Below are 20,936 nucleotides of genomic sequence, written 5' to 3'. Positions count from 1 at the left end.
TTTCTAACTTCCTATCTACAATTTTCCTCCAAATCAGTCTGTTAAATGTTGACTCCAATATTATCAGGTCTTATATTTCTGTCTTCTAAAACACTTTTTACTGTATCAATCCACCTATATCTTGGAACTTCCTCTAGGTCTTTTTCCTCCTAACCTGCCAGAGAGGACACTTGTTTTGCTAATCTTTCCTCCCATTCTTCTTAAGTGACCATACCACGTGAGATTAGCTCTGCTAATGCATTCCTGGATGCTGACAATATCAAGTTCTTTCCTAATAGCCTCGTTTTTTAATATAATATTGCATTGATACCACTAATCTTTCTCAGAGCTCTCATCATATCTGTTGTCTGTAGTCTTTGGTCAAGTGTTTTACTTCCATAAGTTAAAATTGGTTTAAACACTGTCTTGTATACAGCTAATTTAGTGCTTTGGCTAATTTCTCTCTTATTCCATATAAATTTATTCAGTTGACTTCCTTCCATACCAGCTTTGTTGATTGTATTGTCTATTTCCATATTAAACTTACCATCTTCACTAAAAATCGTGCCTAAGTAATTGAAATGTTTTTCTTGTTCTATAGGTTCTCCATTATTCACAGTGCAGGTGATATTTTCAATGATCTGCCTATTTTCATTGTCTTTTTAATGCTGAACTTATTACCATATCTATTACAACAGTTATTCAATTTATTCAGGTAATCTTGCAGACTTGTATGGATTTATTTAGAGGTATAACTTCATCTGCATAAAGCAAAGAGCTGAGATTAACACTTCCAATTTTTATGTCATGTTTAATACCACTTTCCTTCATAATGTGATCCATATAGATAATGAATAAGAGAGGGGATAATGTACATCCTTGTCTGACACCAGATTTAACATTTAGCCATCTTCCTCTACTTCCTTCAATTCTAACTGCTGCCTTACAACTCAAATAGAGACTAAGCATTGCTTGATATAATGCCCTATTAACACCATATTACTGTAGCGCAGTGTTTCTCAAACTTCAGATATCCTCGTACCCCTTCTTAAATTTTCATTATTACCCTTATCAAATAATAAATAAATAAATAAAGTATATTTCATTGTAAATGTCTGTTATTTGAATTTATATGTTCATGTAAATAAAAAATATGATTTATTTTTAATAGAACAAAATTTGGAATAGGTTCCTCTTTATTTCCCATCCATGAAAATTCACATTTCAAGAACAGTAATTCATATCATACTTACGAAGATTTTTCATCTTCTTCCTAGTTGGTTCTCTAGAAATGTCAGACGACACACCCTTATCAATTTCATTTGATCTAGATGCAATATCAACGTTTTCTTGATATTGCATCTGTTACAGATGCAATATCAAGTAAGCAGCAGCTACTTGTATAGCAAATGCAAGTAGCTGTTGCTTACAGCTACTTATATATGCTATATTGCTCTCTTTCGTGGGTTTTATAAATCCAATGATCCATGCTTAAACATTTGAAAGCTAAAAAAAATTACCATATTTACTCGAATATAACTGGCACTTTTTTACCAAAATTAAAGCTAAAAAACGTGGTGCGAAATATATGCGGGATTTTCTAAAACTAAAGTTTTCAGGGGAAAAAAACTGCAAATGGTGTGACTTACCAAGAAGCTCCTACTCGCTATCACTATTTAGGCATCGAGAACAGTTTCCTTGTGTGCATCGTCTAAAGTCATCTATTCAATTAGCTTCATCTTCTTTCCCATTATTTCAAACAAAAACTATCAGTAATCTAGAAAACTTGATATACGTAGAGCAGCTATGAAGAAGTGCATATGATTGGTGTAGTATTAACAAAAGATCACATGAACCAAAGACAAATTATCATTTCAATAGTTGAGTTGAAATGCTAATTCTCTTCAACCGAATTGCATAAGATCTGAAACACATTCACTATATATTTCTTAGTTTTAACACGTTCATGACGGGGTGGTGTCTAAACATCTAAGACTCTTCAAAGAGTCTTAGATGTTTAGACACCACCACGTGTCTAAATGTGTCATTGTTGTCTTCTCCTTCAAAGGACAAGACAACAATGACACCTTCACTATATAATTTTTCAGGTCTTGATCAGCTAAATGCCCACATAAACAAAGAACCTGTATTTTCCAGTCCTTTCCTCCAAATATCTCCATAAATGTAAACCGAACTGAACTCTGTACAAAAAAAAGAATCAAAAGAAATGCTTAAAGAAAAGGCCTAAATACTATCAACCTTGTTTCATCCTCCAAACAGGTTATTTGTTATACCGATGGATCGTCAGACACCAATATGATTAATGGAGGCGCTGGTGTTCTCCTTCTACTCATGAAAGGTGAAAAACTTGCAATAAAAGTTGGATCTGGGAGAATTACTTCTAATTTTACCAGCGAACTTTACGCAATAAATAAAGCACTCGAAGCCTACTTAAAATTATCATCATCTCAACAATCTGAGGGAATTATAATTTACAGTGACTCAAGATCAGCTATGGAGGCAAAAATGGCAATACCAAGCTCACACAAGACACCCATAAACTCTTGAATCGATTAGAGTGTTTAGGAAAAAGTTGCATTTTACAATGGATTCCTGATCATGTAGGCATTCATTACAATGAAGCAGCTGATAAATTAGCAAAAGAGACCAGAGAACTCAACTAATAAACTCACATGATAAATCTTGCTGAAGCGAACGCACTAGCAAAAGCTAAACTAATTCCACTGAAATCAGTGATACAACATCAAATTTTTGAAGTCAATGCTGACAGAAAGACCATCACCACGATTGTAAGACTACGGATAGGACATTATAGAGGAATGAAGATCAATACAGATGATACGAGAACATATAGAAACTGCAACAACTGCCCCAATACCGAGCTGACACCCACTCATCTTTACCTGTCCAGCAATTACAGCAGCCTTGCAAGAAATAGATCCTAATCCTGAACAACGTCTATACAAACAAAATAATCCACATAGCCAAAGCAGTTCAAGAAACACATGGAAACATCTAAGACTCTTCAAAGGTAAAGACGACAACAATACATTCATTATATATTTCTTAGTTTTAACACGTTCACGACAGAGTGGTGCCAAGCAAAACCATATGTTGCACTGGCAACATATGTGATTCATTAGTTCGTGCCATTTTTATCCCAGTTGTCTCTAATTGCACTATTTGTTGAGAAATATAATGATTCCCTGTGTTAATGATGCAGAGCCAAAAATTGCCACTTACCCCTGAAGACCTTTCGTGTACCCCCAGGTACGCGTACCACACTTTGAAAAACACAGCTGTAGTATTTGGAATAGCGTCTCTCTTGGTACCTTGTCATATACCTTTTCCAGATCTACAAAACTTAAATATAGACCTTTGTTATATTCCCATGATTTCTCAACTATCTGTCGTAAAGTGAAAATCTGATTCTGACAGCCTCTATTTGCCCTGAATCCAGCTTGTTCTTCACCAAGCTTCTCTTCCACAATCCTTCTCAACTGTTTCTCAAATATACTTGCATATATCTTATCAGGAACACCCAGTAATGAAATTTTCTCTGTAGTTCTCACATTCAGTTTTATTCCATTTTTATATATGGGTACTACGAGAGCTCTACTTCAGTCATCTGGAATTCGTTCCTCTGTCCAGGTCTTTTGAACTATGCATTGCAGCCACTGTACAACTTTTATACCTCCATACTTGAGCATTTCTGGTCAAATATCATCTACTCCTGTTACCTTTTCACATTTTAGGCTTTTGATGGCTTTTTCTACTTCGAATATGGATATGTATTCCTGACTGCATGCCTGGTCAGTGTTTATCACTGTGCTGTCATCACTGGTTGTTTAATTTAGCAGTTTTTCAAAGTAATTACTCCATACTTCAAGGATATCTTTTTCTCCTGTTTTCGTGTCACATTTATCATCTCTAATTTCTTTTACAGCACTCTTTCCTCCATTTCTGAGCTCCTTCAATAACCTCAAGAATATCTTTAATATACAGATCTTTGTTATATTCTCATGATTTCTCAACTATCTGTTAAACTGAAAATCTGATCCTGACAGCCTCTATTTGGCCTGAATCCAGCTTGTCCTTTACCAAGCTTCTTTTCCACAATCCTTCTCAACCATTTCTCATTTATACTTGCATAAATCTTACCAGGAACATTCAGTAGAGAAATACCACCTCTGTAATTCTTGCATTCAGTTTTATTTCCCTTTTTATATATGGGTACTACGAGCGCTCTACTCCAGTCTTCTGAAATTCGTCCCCTCTGTCCATGCCTTCTAAACTGTGCAGTGCAGTGCAGCCACTGTAAGACTTTTATACCTCCATACTTGAGCATTTCTGGTTGAATATCATTTACAACTTCGACATTTCAGGCTTTTGATGGCAAGTAATTACTCCATACTTCAACAATATCATTTTCTCCTCTTTTCGTGACACCTTTATCATCTCTAATTCCTTCTACAGCACTCTTTCCTCCATTTTTGAGATTTAACAACCTCTAGAATATCTTGCCACTTTCTTGATATTTATTTTCTATGCTCTTACCAAAATCCTCCCATGACTTTTATTTAGATACTGTTACACAGTGTTGAGCTTTCTTACATTTGGCTGTGTATTCTCTAAGAGTGCAAACTGACTTAATTGCAAGGAACTTTTGATATGCTTTCTTCTTTTCTTTAACTTCCAGTGTCCACCATGGAGTTCTGATTTTTCTATCCTTACAGACAACCTCACCACATACTTCTCTGGCTGAATCGGTCAGTGTTTTCTTCAGGCTTGCCACTGAATCTCCAAGGTTTAATTTCTGTTCTCAAACTCTTTCGTTTTTTTTTCCAGTCATGTTTGTGTATTTTAGTCTACATTTCACATCTGAGAGTTGCTCAACGTTTATTCGCTTTAAAACTTTCTTACATGTTATTCTTTTCAATATGAAATTCAATTTTATCCTGCTCAAGACTAAATGGTGATCACTTCCAATTTCAAATCCTCTGTACACTCTTGTGTCCTGCAATAGGGAGAAAACATCACTATCAACAATAACATAGTCAGACTTTTCTTATTCCTACCCTCTTCTCTCCATGTGAATTTGTGCACATTTTTATATTGGAACATTGTGTTAATAATAACCAGTGCATGTCCTGAGCAGAAATCCAATAGGTATTTGCCATTATTAGCTTAGCTCTTTTCTCCAAATTTTCTCAATTTTTTTTGTATGCCTGACATTCATTTCCTACTATGCTATTTAGATCCCTAACAAGAACCAACTTTTCCTTTTTCACTGTGTCAGTTGCTTTCTCTAAAATCTCAAAAAGTCCTCTGCTTCTACCTTAGTAGAACCTTCTGTTGGACTATTGGTACAAATAAGTCTCATTGTCCGGTTTCCCCCATTCTCATATTTGCTCACATCACTCTACTTGAGACCGCTTGCCATTCAAGAAGATTAGCCTCATGTTTAGTGTTGAATACTGTGGCTACTCCTTCTTTTCCTTGAGTGTCATTGCCTGAATATAACATTTTGTATTTATTGCTCAGAAAGATCTCCCCAGTTTTTGTCTTTTTTTGTTTCAGTCACCCCTATCATGTCGATCTGGTACTTATCCAATTCCTTAGCTAACTCCATTTCTTTGCCATTCAGGCTTCTTATCTTGATAGTAGTGATCTTGAACTCTGGTGATGTTGAGTTTTGTGGGTATTAGGGTTTGTTCCAGTAGCTGACTTTTCGATGTTTGCCCTGGTTTGCTGGCGAAAACAACGTGGGCGTTGTTTAACTGGCGATGCCCCAGCCAGCATAAAATTCTGGCATGTTGTACTATCATTTTTTATTTTGGTTTAAGCCAATAAGAATACAATTTGGTCAGCTAAATCCCAAATTGCCAGCCCATCCTTATTCGTTCAGTGTCCTGATAGAACAGCGTGCACCATGAGAAGGTGAGGATTGGACATTAGGTCAGAAGCTCTGATTGGTTCCCTGGATTCCTTTAAAGGCTATGTGTAGGTCTCCTCTCAGTTATATAGCTTTGACCCTTTAGCTATTCAGTGGTGAAGTAATGTTTTCAGCAAAAGCGAAACCCTAGTTGTTGTTTTTTTTTATTAGCTGAGAATGCAGTGGTTTTATTGTGTTCATGCTAGGATAGGCTTGATGTCAGGGTGATTCTCTGGAAATTTGAGTGTTGTCGAAGATAATACTGAGAGAAAATGATTATTTTTTTGTTTTGCTAAAACTTGGTTTTGCAAAACAAAAAAATAATGAATTTTTTTGTTTTGCAAAATTTTGAATTTTGAATAGTGAGAGAATAAGGAACCATCCATCACCACACAGTGTGCATCCAGATAGAAAGCTGGCAATCCAACTGCAGAAGTCCTGGTACATTATTATATTTATTTATTTATTCATGTGAGGTTCCTTACCACCCTTATGTCTTGTTTAGCCTTCCTAATGAAGGATTAAGTACTGTATCCTAAGACTGTAGCCTGTGTGTTCATGAGGCCGGTTTGCCTGCTTGCAGGATGAAAAACTCCAGATAAATCAGGAAAAACCCTGTTGTTCATGTGCAAGACCAGCTAACTTGGCGCTGAGAAAGATCCTTAATCTCCTCATATCGTCACTGGGAATCGAATCTAGGACGTTCCTTACCCAGGCAATGGTTGTGAAGCCTAGCCACTCTCTATATCACCCATAGCCAGAGATGGGTGATATGTGAGAGTAGATCTCCTCTTTATAAGCAGCTGAAGAATTCATAATGGTGGTCGTTTATTTGCTGGTTGCCTTCAAGGTAGTATAGGAGTTGGGAATTGATTGTTCCATCCATCACTTTAAATAGGACTGAGGTGAGTGAGATAGGGTGGTAGTTTGATTGCAGTGATTTGTCACTCTTCTTAGGAATGGTTTGAAAGTTTATTTTTCACTTGGTTAGACTATAATAAATTTAGTTTAATCCTTTATCCAAGTGTGAGCAAACAAAGTTTGTGCCTGAAAATATCTTCAGGACTGAGGTAAGGTAGCACAACACTCCCAAGGAGTTGAGAGATTGATCCACCTTTGCTGCGAGTTGCCCAGTGTTGTGCTACCTTACCTCAGTCCTGAAGATATTTTCAGGCACAAACTTTGTTTGCTCACACTTGGATAAAGGATTAAACTAAATTTATTATTATTCTTAGGAATGGGTAGAACATTGGCCAATTTTTAGGCTGTGGTATAGATACCAGTGGAATAAGAGAGTATATGCAGGCGACATAGGATAGGAGTCGATTTTGGTGCACAAATCTTCAGGACAATTGGAGGAATGCCATCAGGGCCAGGATACTTTTTTGTGTGTGTGTGTGTGTGTGTGTGTCTGATTTGGACAATATTTTTCTTATCTCTTTCTGGTGAAAGGATATAGGGGACATTGTGTATTGGACATCTGGAATATTTGGGACATTTACCATTGTCAGTTATGTATGCATTGGAGGGAAGGTGTGAATCCAGGAGACTGGCTTATTGGGTGATGATACAATGGAGCCATCTGGTTATGATAGGGGTGGGAATAATGTTGGGTGAAAGTTATTACCAATTGCTTTGTCAAGAGACCAAAATGATCAGCTACTGTTTGGATAGGCTGCAAGTTTCCTGCTTTTTGCTCTTTCAAACTCTGTTTTGGAAGCATTGATATTAGCATTAAAGGAGATAGAGTTCTTGATGTAAGCCAGTTGTGCTATGCTAGATTTTTTTATTTGTACAACCTTTGGCACATCTTTTGGCAAACTATAGCTTATTGAGTGGGATGGCAGTTCAGAGTAGTGTAGGCAACATGTTTCCATGCCAGTAAGGATTACTTCAGTGATATGTTTGGGTTGGAATGCTGGAAACAACAGTCCAGCCATGGGAATGAGGCATAGAAATTATAGAGGCTATCCCAGTTGACACTGTTATAATGCCAAACTATTGTAAGAGGGTGGCTGTGTAAGTATTGTTGCATGGGTGAGGAGATGAGTGCTAGATTGTGGTCAGAATTACCTAGGAGTCCTCTTTGTATTTATTTGAAAGGGTCATTTGAGGAATAGATCTATGGTGTTTGGGGAGTGGTTTGGGTTAGCAAGTATTCTAGTTAGCATCCGAACAAGTTGTGCAAGGTCATTGGTGATTAAAAATGTTTCACCATCTCTGCCTGCTAGATCTGTTTAACTGGAGGAGGAAAGCTAGTTAGTGTTGTGGACATTAAATCTCCTAGGAGGATGATTTTGCTGTTATGGAATTGGGACTGAAGAAAATCAGTTTTTTAGCAGGGGAAATTAAAGAGCTCAGAGTGGTTGGCGGCATTAGGGGAGTGATAGAGACAGCATATGAATTCAATAAATTTAGTTTAATTCTTTGTCCAAGTGTAAGCAAACAAAGTTTGTGCCTGAAGTATCTTCTGGACTGAGGCAACTTGTGGTAAAGGTGGACCAAGCTATCATCACTCCTTGTCTTAGTATCTCCCATAACGCAAAGCACATCTCCTTGCAAACATGTATAATGCTATGCATTAAGAGAAGGGCCACCACCCAGTCCGGTTTCGACCTTTATTAAGATCTCATCAGTGGGAGCCAGACCCAGAGGTGGTGATACTAAGGCAGAAACAATGAAGAAGTTATTTACCTATATGACTTGCCAAAAGGTGTTTCGCCTTATTATTAAATTACTCTGGATTAGAGAAAGATGTTGGAAGTTTTTTCCCACTTGGTTAGATTATAATAAATTTAGTTTAATCCTTTATCCAAGTGTAAGCAAACAAAGTTTGCGCCTGAAGTATCTTCAGGACTGAGGCAACTCGTATTTAATAATTTAATAATAAGGTGAGACATAGGGTCAAAGCTGTATAACTGAGAGGAGACCTGCACATAGCCTTTAAAGGAATGCGGAGAACCGACCAGGGCTTCTGACCTAATGTCCAATCCTCACCTTCTCGTGGTGCACCCTGTTGGGTATCTACTTTGATACTGAACGAACGAGGATGGGCTGGCAATTTGGGATTTAGCCGACCAAATTGTATTCTTATTGGTTAAATCAAAATAAAAAATGATGGTACAACATGACAAAATTTCATGCCGGCTGGGGCGTCGCCCGGTTAAACAAGGCCCCCGTTGTTTTCGCCAGGGAACCATGGCGAGCAGCGAAAAGTCAGCTACTGGAACAAATCTGAAAATAAACCCCAACTCAACATCACCAGAGTTAAATATCGGTACTATCAACGTAAGAAGCATGAATGGCAAAGAAATGGAGCTAGATGAGGAATTAGATAAGTACCAGATCGACATAATAGGGGTGATTGAAACAAAAAAGACCAAAACTGGTGAGATCTTTCTGAGCAATAAATACAAAACGTTACATTCAGGCAATGACAATCAAGGAAGAAAAGGAGTAGCCATAGTATTCAACACAAAATACGAGGCTAACCTTCTTGAATGGCAGTCAGTCTCAAGTAGAGTAATGTGGGCAAATATGAGAATGGGTAACTGGACAATGAGACTTATTTGTGCCTATGGTCCCACAGAAGGTTCTACTAAGGTAGAAGTGGAGGAATTTTTTGAAGCTTTAGAAAAGCAACTGACACAATGAAAAAGGAAAAGTTGGTCCTTGTTGGGGATCTAAATAGCAGAGTAGGAAATTATTGTGAGACATACAAAAATATTTTGGGAAAATTTGGTGAAAAGAGCAATGCTAATAATAATGGCAAATATCTGTTGGATTTCTGCTCAGGACATGGACTGGTTATTACTAACACCATGTTCCAACATAAAAATGTGCACAAATTCACATGGAGAGAAGAGGCTAGGAATAAGAAGAAAAGTCTCATTGACTATGTTATTGTTGATAGTGATGTTTTCTCCCTGGTGCAGGACACCAGAGTGTACAGAGGATTTGAAATTGGAAGTGATCACTATTTAGTCTTGAGCAGGATAAAATTGAATTTCATATTGAAAAGAATAACATGTACGAAAGTTTTAAAGCGAATAAAAGTTGAGCAGCTCTCAGATGTGAACTGTAGACTAAAATACAGAAAGTTTATTGAAAAGAAAATGAAAGAGTTTGAGAACAGGAATCAAGCCTTGGAGATTCAGTGGCAAACTCTGAAGAAAACATTGATTGGTTCTGCCAGAGAGGCATGTGGTGAGGTTGTGTGCAAGGATAAAAAAATCAGAACTCCCTGGTAGACACAGGAAGTTAAAGAGGAAGTGAAGGAAAAGAAGAAAGCATATCAAAAGTTCCTGGCAAATAAGTCAGCTTTTACTCTTACAGAATACAGAGACAAATGTAAGAAAGCTAAACAGTGTGTAAAAGTAGCTAAACAAAAGTCATGGGAGGATTTTGGCAAGAATATAGAAAATAAATATCAAGGTGGCAAAATATTCTGGAAGTTATTGAAGAAGCTTAGGAATGGAGGAAAGAGTGCTGTAAAAGGAGTTAGAGATGATAAAGGTGACATAAAAACAGGAGAAAAAGATATCCTTGAAGGTATGGAGTAATTACTTTGAAAAACTGCTACATGAAACAAGCAGTGATGACAGCACAGTGATAAAAAACACTGACCAGGCATGCAGTCAGGAATACATATCTATACTTGAAGTAGAAAAAGCCATCAAAGGCTTGAAATGTGGAAAGGCAGCAGGAGTAGATGATATTCAACCAGAAATGCTGAAGTATGGTGGTATAAATGTCTTACAGTGGCTGCACTGCATAGTTCAGAAAGCCTGGACAGAGGGACGAATTCCTGATGATTGGAGTAGAGCTCTCATAAAGGGAAATAAAACTGAATGTGAGAATACAGAGGTATTTCCCTACTGACTGTTCCTGGCAAGATCTATGCAAGTATACTTGAGAAATGGTTGAGAAGAATTGTGGAAGAAAAGCTTGGTGAAGAACAAGCTGGATTCAGGCCAAATAGAGGCTGTCAGGATCAGATCTTCACTTTACGACAAATAGTCGAGAAAGCCTGGTAATATAACGAAGATCTGTATTTAAGTTTTGTCGATCTGGAAAAGGCATATGACAAGGTGCCAAGAGAGAAGCTATTCAATACGCTGCAGTTATATGGTGTCAATGGGGCATTATATCAAGCAATACTTAGTGTTTATTTGAGTTGTAAGTCAGCAGTTAGAATTGAAGGAAGTACAGGAAGATGGTTTAATGTTAAATCTGGTGTGAGACAAGGATGTACATTATCCCCTCTGTTATTCATTATCTATATGGATCACATTATGAAGGAAAGTGGTATTAAATCTGATATCAAAATTGGAGATGTTAATGTCAGCTCTTTGCTTTATGAGGATGATGTTATACTTCTAAATAAATCTGCTACAAGTCTGCAAGATTTTCTGACTAAATTGAATAGCTGTTGTAATAGATATGGTATGAAGGTCAGCAATAAAAAGACAAAGACAATGAAAATAGGCAGAATCTTTGAAAATGTCAACTGTGTTGTGAATGGAGAACCTGTGGAACAAGTAAAACATTTAAGCTACTTAGGCACGATTTTTAGTGAAGATGGTAAATTAAATATAGAAATAGACAACAGAATCAGCAAAGCTGGTATGGTGGGAAGTCAATTGAATAAATTCATGATGAGTAAGAGAGAAATTAGTCGGAACACTAAATTAGCTGTATACAAGACAGTGTTCAAACCAGTTTTAACTTATGGATCTGAGAGCTGGGTCAGAAGTAAAACACTTGACCAAAGACTGAAGACCGCAGATATGAGAGTCCTGAGAAAGATTCGAGGCGTGAACAGATGGCATCAATGGCAATATCATATTAAAAATGAGGATATATGAGGAAAGAACTTGACATTGTCAGCATCCAGGAATGCGTTTGCAGAGCTAATCTCAGGTGGTATGGTCATTTAAATAGAATGGGCAAGGAAAGATTAGCAAAACAAGTGTTCTCTGCCAGGTTGGCAGGAAAACGACCCAGAGGAAGATGGTACAAAGTGCCTTAGACGATAGAAATATAAGATCTGATAATGTCGGTGTCTTGACAAGGAACAGACTGATTTCGAGGAAAATTGTAGATAGGAAGTTAGTAATGATGTAATTTTTTCATGTAGTACTGTCATATCCTGTACACCCCTTGAGGGTACATGGCAAGAATTTGATGATGATGATGATGATCTTTTGGCCACTTGTATAGGTAAATATGACTTCTTCATTGCTTTCACCTTAGTATCACCACCTCTGGGTAGTGGCCTTCCCTCAATGCATAGCATTATACATATCTCCAAGGAGATGTGCTTTGCATTATGGGAGATACTAAGGCAAATAGTGATTAGAGATTGGTCCACCTTTACCACGAGTTGCCTCAATACTGAAGATACTTCAAACTCAAAGTTTGTTTGCTTACACTTGGATAAAGGATTAAACTAAATTTATTATAGTCTAATCAAGTGGAAAAAACTTCCAACATCTTTCTCTAAATCCAGAGTAATTTAATAATAAGGTGAGATTATTTCGAGATCTCAATAAAGGTCGAAACCGGTCTGGGCAGTGGCATTTCCCTTAATGTATAGCATTATACATGTCCACAAGGAGATATGCTTTGCATTCCAACATCAATTTTACAGCTACAGCACTTTATATTATTGTTGGATTTGTCTGTGATTGATAGTGCTGCGCTGGTGAGACACAAGGTACTTTTCTGTCGTTGGCCTTTGTTGACGCAATCTTTGCTTTGCACAGCAAGCGTAGTGGGTGCTTGCACATGGCTGATTTTTAATTGAAAAGATTATTGACATGATGCACTATAAGTACTTAAGGGTTGTGCAGAGGTAATTATCTCCTTAGTAGTCACTGTTGTGATTTCCATTTATTTGTTAATTTGAGTGAAAAACACTTATAATGACGATAAAATTTAGGAGCACAAGTTTAGAGTGACTCACTCACAGGTGCAGTCAAAACTAAATATCAAGTGAGCTATTGCAGAATTGAATAATAACTAAATTGATATTAAAATTCATGAAAGGTTAAGAACCCATTCTAGAATTAAAGTTAAGAAATGAGAAAATTAAAATTAGAAATATAAAAAATGTGATTCAATATGAAATTTTTTTTTTTTTAAATATAATTTAAAATATATAGTATAAGTACCAGATCGACATAATAGGTGTGACTGAAACAAAAAAGACAAAAACTGGTGAGATCTTTTTGAGCAATAAATACAAAATGTTATACTCAGGAAATGACAATCAAGGAAAAGAAGGAGTAGCCATAGTATTCAACACAAAATATAAGGCTAATCTTCTTGATTGGCAGGCAGTCTCAAGTAGAGTGATGTGGGCAAATATCAGAATGGGGATTTGGACAATGAGACTTATTTGTGCCTATGGTCTCACTGAAGGTTCTACTAAGGTAGAAATGGAGGAATTTTTTGATGCTTTAGAAAAGCGACTGATTCAATGAAGAAGGAAAAGTTGGTCCTTGTTGGGGATCTAAATAGCAGAGTAGGAAATGATTGTCAGACATACAAAAATATTTTGGGAAAATTTGGAGAAAAGAGCAAAGCTAATAAGAATGGCAAATATCTGTTGGATTTCTGCTCAGGACATGGACTCGTTATTACTAACACCATGTTCCAACATAAAAATGTGCACAAATTCACATGGAGAGAAGAGGCAAGGAATAAGAAAAGTCTCATCCACTATGTTATTGTTGATAGTGATATTTTCTTCCTGGTGCACAACACCAGAGTATACAGAGGATTTGAAATTGGAAGCGATCACTATTTAGTCTTGAGCAGGATAAAATTGAATTTCATATTGAAAAGAATAACATGTAAGAAATTTTTAAAGCGAATAAAAGTTGAGCAGCTCTCAGATGTGAACTGTAAACTAAAATACACAAAGATTATTGAAGAAAAAATGACAGAGTTTGAGAACAGGAACCAAATCTTGGAGATTCAATGGCAAGTCTTGAAGAAAATCCTGATTGATTCAGCCAGAGAAGCATGTGGTGAGGTTGTCTGCAAGGATAGAAAAATCAGATCTCCCTGGTGGACACAGGAAGTTAAAGAGGCAGTGAAGGAAAAGAAGAAAGCATATCAAAAGTTCCTGGCGAATAAGTCAGCTTTTGCTCTTAGAGAATACAGAGACAAATGTAAGAAAGCGAAACACTGTGTAAAACTAGCTAAACAAATGTCATGGGAGGACTTTGGCAAGAATATAGAAAATAAATATCAAGAAGGTGGTAAGATATTCTGGAGATTGTTGAAGAAGCTTAGGAATGGAGGAAAGAATGCTGTAAAAGGAGTTAGAGATGATAAAGGTGACATGAAAACAGGAGAAATGTATGCTCGAATAACATTATGCACAGTTTCATACAATGGTTTAAATATGAAAATATGGAATACAATTAAGAGATTGCATTGCATTAATAAGAATCTTATTGTAATCATTAAAACATCATTAAATATATTACAAAATTGTTTATTTCTAACTTATAAAATAAAAATAACAAATTAATGTGAAGTTTCATACAATGGTTTAAATATGAAATTTCGGAATACATATTAAGAGATTGCATTACATTAGTAAGAATCTTATTGTAATAATTAAAACACCATCAAATGTATTAGATGATTTATTTCGAACTTACAAAGTAAAAATACAAAGAAAAAATAATTAATGTGAAGGATGAGCCTGGTGCATTTTTAAGTTTGTTAATATCGGGTTCAACTTTCGTTAAAAACAGTCGTAAATCGCCACGCTCAGTTATATGCAATCGGTTCCTTTTCTTAGATAGTAAATTCACTACAGCACTAAACCCACTCTCAGCCAAATAAGAAGATGGAAATGCAATTAAAAATTTCTGCACTATTTCCCATAATCCAGGGTACAGTGTCGGTATTGATTTTTGAAGCCAGGACTCTTGGTATCCAATTTTGAATTTTATTTTAGTTCTTCATTTGTTGTGAGTTCTATGAGTTCCGCTTCTAAATTTGATGATCCTGCTGTGCTTACATGTGAGAAAGGATCTAGAACCCAATTTGGTATATTCATGTTTAGAATATCCTTGACTCGCTCATTGAAATCAGCATGGAGAACCTCCAAATGTTGGCAGTATGTAAGTAAATCTTCCTTTTTGAGAGACACTGCTGATAAATTTGAAAAGTGGCTATATTCCCCTCGGCCCATATTCCGCTTGAACAGAAGAAGTTTCCCTACAAAAGCGGCAATAACGTTTTTTGTTTTAATTCAATTCATCACCTTGTAGTTGTAGATTGACTTCATTAAATATTTTATAGAGGTCAATCAAATAAGCGATGTCATTTTTGGATGTAATCAGGTTGGCCCGCAATCCGTCGTCTCTGTTTTCTAGGAACTCTAGTACTGAATCAAACAAATTGTAAAATCAATTCAGACACATACCTTTTGAAAGCCAGCGAACTTCTGTGTGAAGCAGCAAACGATTGAAATCTTCATTATTTTCACTACAAAATTGGCTAAACAATCTGTCACTCAATGAATTGCTTCTAATCTTGTTGACTACTCTAATAACTTAATGGAGCGACGTGTGCAGGCATTCACTTAAATTTTTCGCAATCAAATGTTGACGATGAAGAACACAATGTATAGTGAGTACATTTGGTACTGCTCATTTCAAATGCGCTATGAAACCCTTGTAGCACCCTGTCATTGCTGGAGCACCATCAGTAGCAGCAGACAAAATATTACGAATAGGAATGTCTTTCTCTTGAAAAAACTTATTCATGATATTAAACATAGATTCTCCCTTTGTATCCACTTCCAAGTTTTTAGCAAATAATAATTCTTGACAAAATTTTTATTATTTTATGAATCGTACGTATGATAAGAGTAGTGGTTCATTATTTGGGAGAGTTGATTCATCGAGTTGAATGGAAAATTGGTATGTCTTCAAATAATCGCACAATGATTGTTCAACGTCTTCAACCATTTCATTGATTCTTCTTTGCACTGAATTATTGCTCAAAGGAATTTTCCTGATGATATCTGACACTGGCTTATGAAGCACAGTGTTTATTACTTCTTTTACTGCCAGCAAGATTAATTCCTCACTAATTGTGTGTGGTTTTCCTGCTTTTGCGATTAATAATGAAGTATTATAAGAAGCTTGTAATTCGTCATTATCTCGTTTAGTGGACGACGTAAAAAGTTTTGATATAGTTAGACATTTAAAATATTTTTCTTCTAGTACTTGAAAATAAGACAAATCTTTATCCTTTTTGTCAGCATGCATTTTAGTCAAAATGCTCTTGTAGCCTAGAAGGCTTCATTGCTTCATTTGAAAACACTTTTTGGATCAAGCACATGGGTAATAATTGGTTCGTAGGAGACTGAATAAAACCATATTTCAAATACTCAATACTGTACTGTCGGCATTTTTTCTTATATTCAGACATAATGAAAATAAAATTTGCAGAAACATTCACAAAATAAAAGATTTAATTTACACTTTGTATGACTCCACTTATCGATGCAAAGTTAGATAGAATTATCAGGATTATTATTAGATAGAATTATAGAAAAAACCTCCTTGTTCCTCAGGCATCTCTGCCTAAACTTTGGCCTCAATACTATTTAGAATGATCTTTAGTAATATCTTTCTTGCATGGGTGCAAGAAAGATATTACTAAAGTTCTAAAGTACTAACAGTTCTATAGTACTCACACAATCCATCATATCTCCCTTTTTGTGCAGTAGTATGAAAACCCACTTCTTCCAATCTCTAAGTTTAAGATGATCAATGCATAAAAATAACATGCTGTGATATTTTGCATGCAAATGTATATACTAAAATTTTATCTCTGAAAGTGCATTTATTAATATAACTACAACCCCACTCATCTGTCCAAGCTAAATTTCTATTCAATAGAATGATAATTTCCTGATATCATATCTCCATCGTTGTTCTATTTTGTCAGTGTATGTGCATTTTCTGATTGGTTGTCTGTTTTGGAGAAAAAAAAAACTTCTGAGAGTTTCTTATGAGATTGACTAACTCTGTCACAGATGAAAAGCTCTTATAAATATTCTTTGCATCCTGAATAGCATTCACACCCAAGTCTTTCCACCAAAAGAGCATTATCACGGCCATTACTACAAATTTATTATGAAGTATGCAAGAGGATTACACATGCATAAATCATTGTTGTACATGCTCTATGCTCATGAGCATCATATACCAGCTTCCACTGATCTGCTTTGGGTTTCATTTGGGTTGTGGAAAGACATCCTGCCATGATATCCTTCAAGGCTTTCAAACTTTTCTTTTTTTAAAAATGTTTAAATCGCTTAAACAGTTACCACTTATATATTTGGTTTAATTCTTTATCCAAGTGTAAACAAAGTTTGCACCTGAAGTATTTTCAGGGCTGGGGCAACTTGTGGTATAAGTTCTCATCACTTGCCTTAGTATCTCCCATAATACAAAGCATATCTCCTTTGCAGACATGTATAATGCATTAAGGGAAGGGCCACTACCCAACCAGTTTCGACCTTTATTGAGGTCTCATCAGTGTTTGCTTACACTTGGATAAAGGACTAAACCAAATATATAAGCTGTAGCATAGCCAAGTGAAAAAACTTCCATCAACTTATCTCTAATCCAGAAAATTTAATAAGAAGGTGTGACATCTTTTGGCTACTGGTATAGGTAAATATGACTTCTCCATTACTTCCACCTTGGCATCACCACCTCTGGGTCTGGCTCCCACTGATGAGATCTCGATAAAGGTCGAAACCGATCTGGGTAGTGGCCCTTCCCTGAATGCATAGCATTATACATGCCTTCAAGGAGATGTGCTTTGCATTATGGGAGATACTAAGGCAAGTGATGAGAACTTATACCACCTTTACCACGAGTTGCCCCAGTTCTGAAAATACTTCAGACGCAAACTTTGTTTGCTTACACTTGGATAAAGGATTAAACCATATATCTAAGTGGTAGCATAGCCAAGTGAAAAAACTTCCATCACTCGTTATACTGATTTGAAGTGATATCCCAACACACACACCTTTTATTATTTTTGTAACATTCTCTTGGCAATATTAAACATTTAAAACAAAAGTTTGATTTACAACTCTCATATCACTTATAATAATGAAAGTGTGACAAAATCGTGTTTCACAGGTGCAAAAATTCACGATATTAGCTACGCCATCCAGATGCAAATAGGTAAGTTGAAGGAAATGATGTATTCTATGAGGGAGGAAGTTAAAGAAGTTGTTAAAAGAGACAAACCTGAAGAGCGAGAAGATGAATACTGTAAGTCTCTGATCAACGTATGATAGAGGCGAACTGAGGAGGAGGGCATTGATATCCAATGAGTTTATACATAGATTGTGCAAAATAAATTATGTAGAATTTGAGGATTTGTGGTCTCTGTTTGATGGAAAGAAGGATTTGTACAATGCAGATGGACTACATCTGAATGGTTGATTTTGGTGTTAGATGTCTGGAGAGAGCTTTGTTCACCGAGCCTGCTGACTTGCAAATTCAGGGAAACTTAAGCAATTAGGGTGGAAGCAAGTGAGTTTGTGTTTTACTTTCCTTTACTTTCTGAATTGACTAACCCAAAATATTGAATAGGTTAGTCAATTCAGAAAGTAAAGACAGGTGGGAGAATAAAGGGATGTTACCATTTCTATATACTAATACCAGAAGTATCAGGAACAAGCGGAACAAGTTTTTGGGTATGTGGAGAGGATGCAGACTTGAGTGGCCTGTGGAATGTGCCATATGAAAATAGATTAGAATAGGAGAAAAAGAGGGGATATGATAGAAACATTTAAGTTGCTTAAAGTATTTTGTAGGATAAATGCAGGGAAAATGTTTCAGTACTGCACTAGAGGGACCAGGACATGGGATCATCCCTGGAAGTTGAATAAAGGTGTGGTCACTAGGGGTGCAAGGACTAGATTTTTTGCTTGGAGAGTGGTGAATGAGTGGAATGGATTATCAGAGTCAGTTGAGAGTGCTTTTCTGTTAATGGGTTCAAGGAGAAGTATGATAGATTGTGTGGATAGATTAGGTCTACCGTGATGAACCTTCAGACTTCGTGGAGGTACCCGTTTAATAATAACAATAATAATTGGAAATAAAAATCTTGAACATTTTGATAGGCTATAAAAAATACCTCGGCCCTTAAAATAATAATTATATATATATTTTTATCAGTATGCAAGAATAACTTTTTTCCTTTATTTTCATTAAACCTTTTTTAAATTAAACAGGTTTGCAAGATCAGCCTGGTTTCATTCCTGGCACTAACTTTTTATTGCCTTGGGATGTAACTGTTAAACTTGAGCAGAAGGAGCGATGGCCTGCATTGTGGGAGGGAAAGAGACAGCAAGGATTGAAGAGCAAAAAGGGTGGAAAAGGTAAATATTTCAATATTATTTTCAATGTAGGATTTAGAATTGTAGTATGAAATGTTTATTTAACCACTCTCATAACCTTAATTCACTCTCAGAATTAATCTTTCTTTAAGCCTCCTCAGTTAATAAAATCTCATGTTTGCCGTACTTAAATGAGAAATTAACTTATTGAGTACAAAATTTATGAACTGCCATTGGAAGAGTACTATCAAAGTTTCTCCTCAGTAACTGAAATAACTTTTGTTTTTATAATCATGCTGAGGTTTCTGTGGTTAAGAAGTTCAATTGAATTATTCCAGTTTTGTGACCACATTTTTATTAAAAAAGACTGTTTTTTAAAAACTAAACGACTACTAAAAAACAAACCCGACAAGTTTCGTTTGTTGTCAAACTAACATCTTTGGGGGTAAAGATAACTAACAGTTTAAATCACAAACTATAAGAAATTACGAAAAAGTTCATTTATTGGTATTATGAACATCAAAAAAGTTCATTAAAAAACCGAATGAGCAGAAATTTTCATTCGGTTTTTTAACGAACTTTTTTGATGTTCATAATACCAATAAATGAACTTTTTTTCGTAATTTCTTATAGTTTGTGATTTAAACTGTTAGTTATCTTTACCCCGGAAGATGTTAGTTTGACGAATAACGAAACTTGTCGGGTTTGTTTTTTAGTACTTGTTTAGTTTTAAAAAAAAACAATCTTTTTTAATAAAAATGTGGTCACAAAACCGGAATAATTCGATTGAACTTTTGTTTTTCTTTCATTTACTTTGCTAAATGTCAGTCAGTGATGCTTCTGCACTGATATGTTCTAATTCTTCATGATCTTAATTTTTGGTATATATGCTCATAGGCTGAACTGGATGTTAAGAATCTCACAAGAGTAGTTTCCATCCGCTAAAATTTTTCTTCTAAATTAGTTTATTATTTGTCATGATTAACAGAGATATTTTGCAGTTAGAGTCTTTAACAGTTAGAGGCTTGACATGTAATTCAGAATATAATTCTAAAATGGTGTGGTCACTTAAACAGAATGGGAGAAGAGAGGTTAGCTATAAACAGGTTACATTTGATTTCAGGGTGGCAAGAAAAAGACCCAGAGGGAAACAAAGATGTAGATAATTTGATGCAATTAAATATGCCTTAGAAGAATATTGGAGTCCTGATATAAACTAAAATTGTTGATAGGACGTTAGTAATGTAAAATAATCATATAGTACAGTGGTTCTCAAACTTTTTTCCTCTGAGCCCCACCTGACAAGAGAAAACACTGTCCCCCTCCCTTTGCCAGTTTTATTTATCAAAATAGAAGTCATACTAAGTTTGACGTTTTATTCAGTTTATTTTGTGTTTTCTACATACTATTTAACAGTTTTTGACACAAAATGATTAAAGTATCACAATATTTGGCCTACAATAAAAATTAGTTTTACACTTGCAATTAACCAAAATATGTATAAATGAAACAATATTTAACTAACAAGTATTTAATTTTTCTCTGTAAAAATAATCAAACATTTAAATATCAAAGTCTAATGTGATGGATGGCCTGCTT

The 20,936-nt window shown here is 35.7% G+C and overlaps 1 protein-coding gene across 2 annotated transcripts in view; it reads left to right on the top strand.

Moving 5' to 3' along the window:
* The window catches only part of LOC150102101 (nonsense-mediated mRNA decay factor SMG8), a 384,051-nt gene that overhangs the window by 299,792 nt on the left and 63,323 nt on the right, over positions 1-20,936 (top strand). For both annotated transcript variants that reach the window (XM_090399980.1, XM_090399979.1), the window contains one exon: positions 19,233-19,379. In XM_090399980.1, the coding sequence (XP_090256106.1) occupies positions 19,233-19,379 (147 nt within the window). The remainder of the gene's footprint in view (positions 1-19,232; positions 19,380-20,936) is intronic.

The sequence above is a fragment of the Typopeltis vanoorti genome, chromosome 11 (genome assembly GCF_054136105.1).
Source record: "Typopeltis vanoorti isolate ZY-2024b chromosome 11, IOZ_Tvanoo_1.0, whole genome shotgun sequence".
In the NCBI taxonomy this organism is placed as follows: Eukaryota; Metazoa; Arthropoda; class Arachnida; order Uropygi; family Thelyphonidae; genus Typopeltis; species Typopeltis vanoorti.
This window is presented reverse-complemented; position numbering and strand designations above follow the sequence as displayed.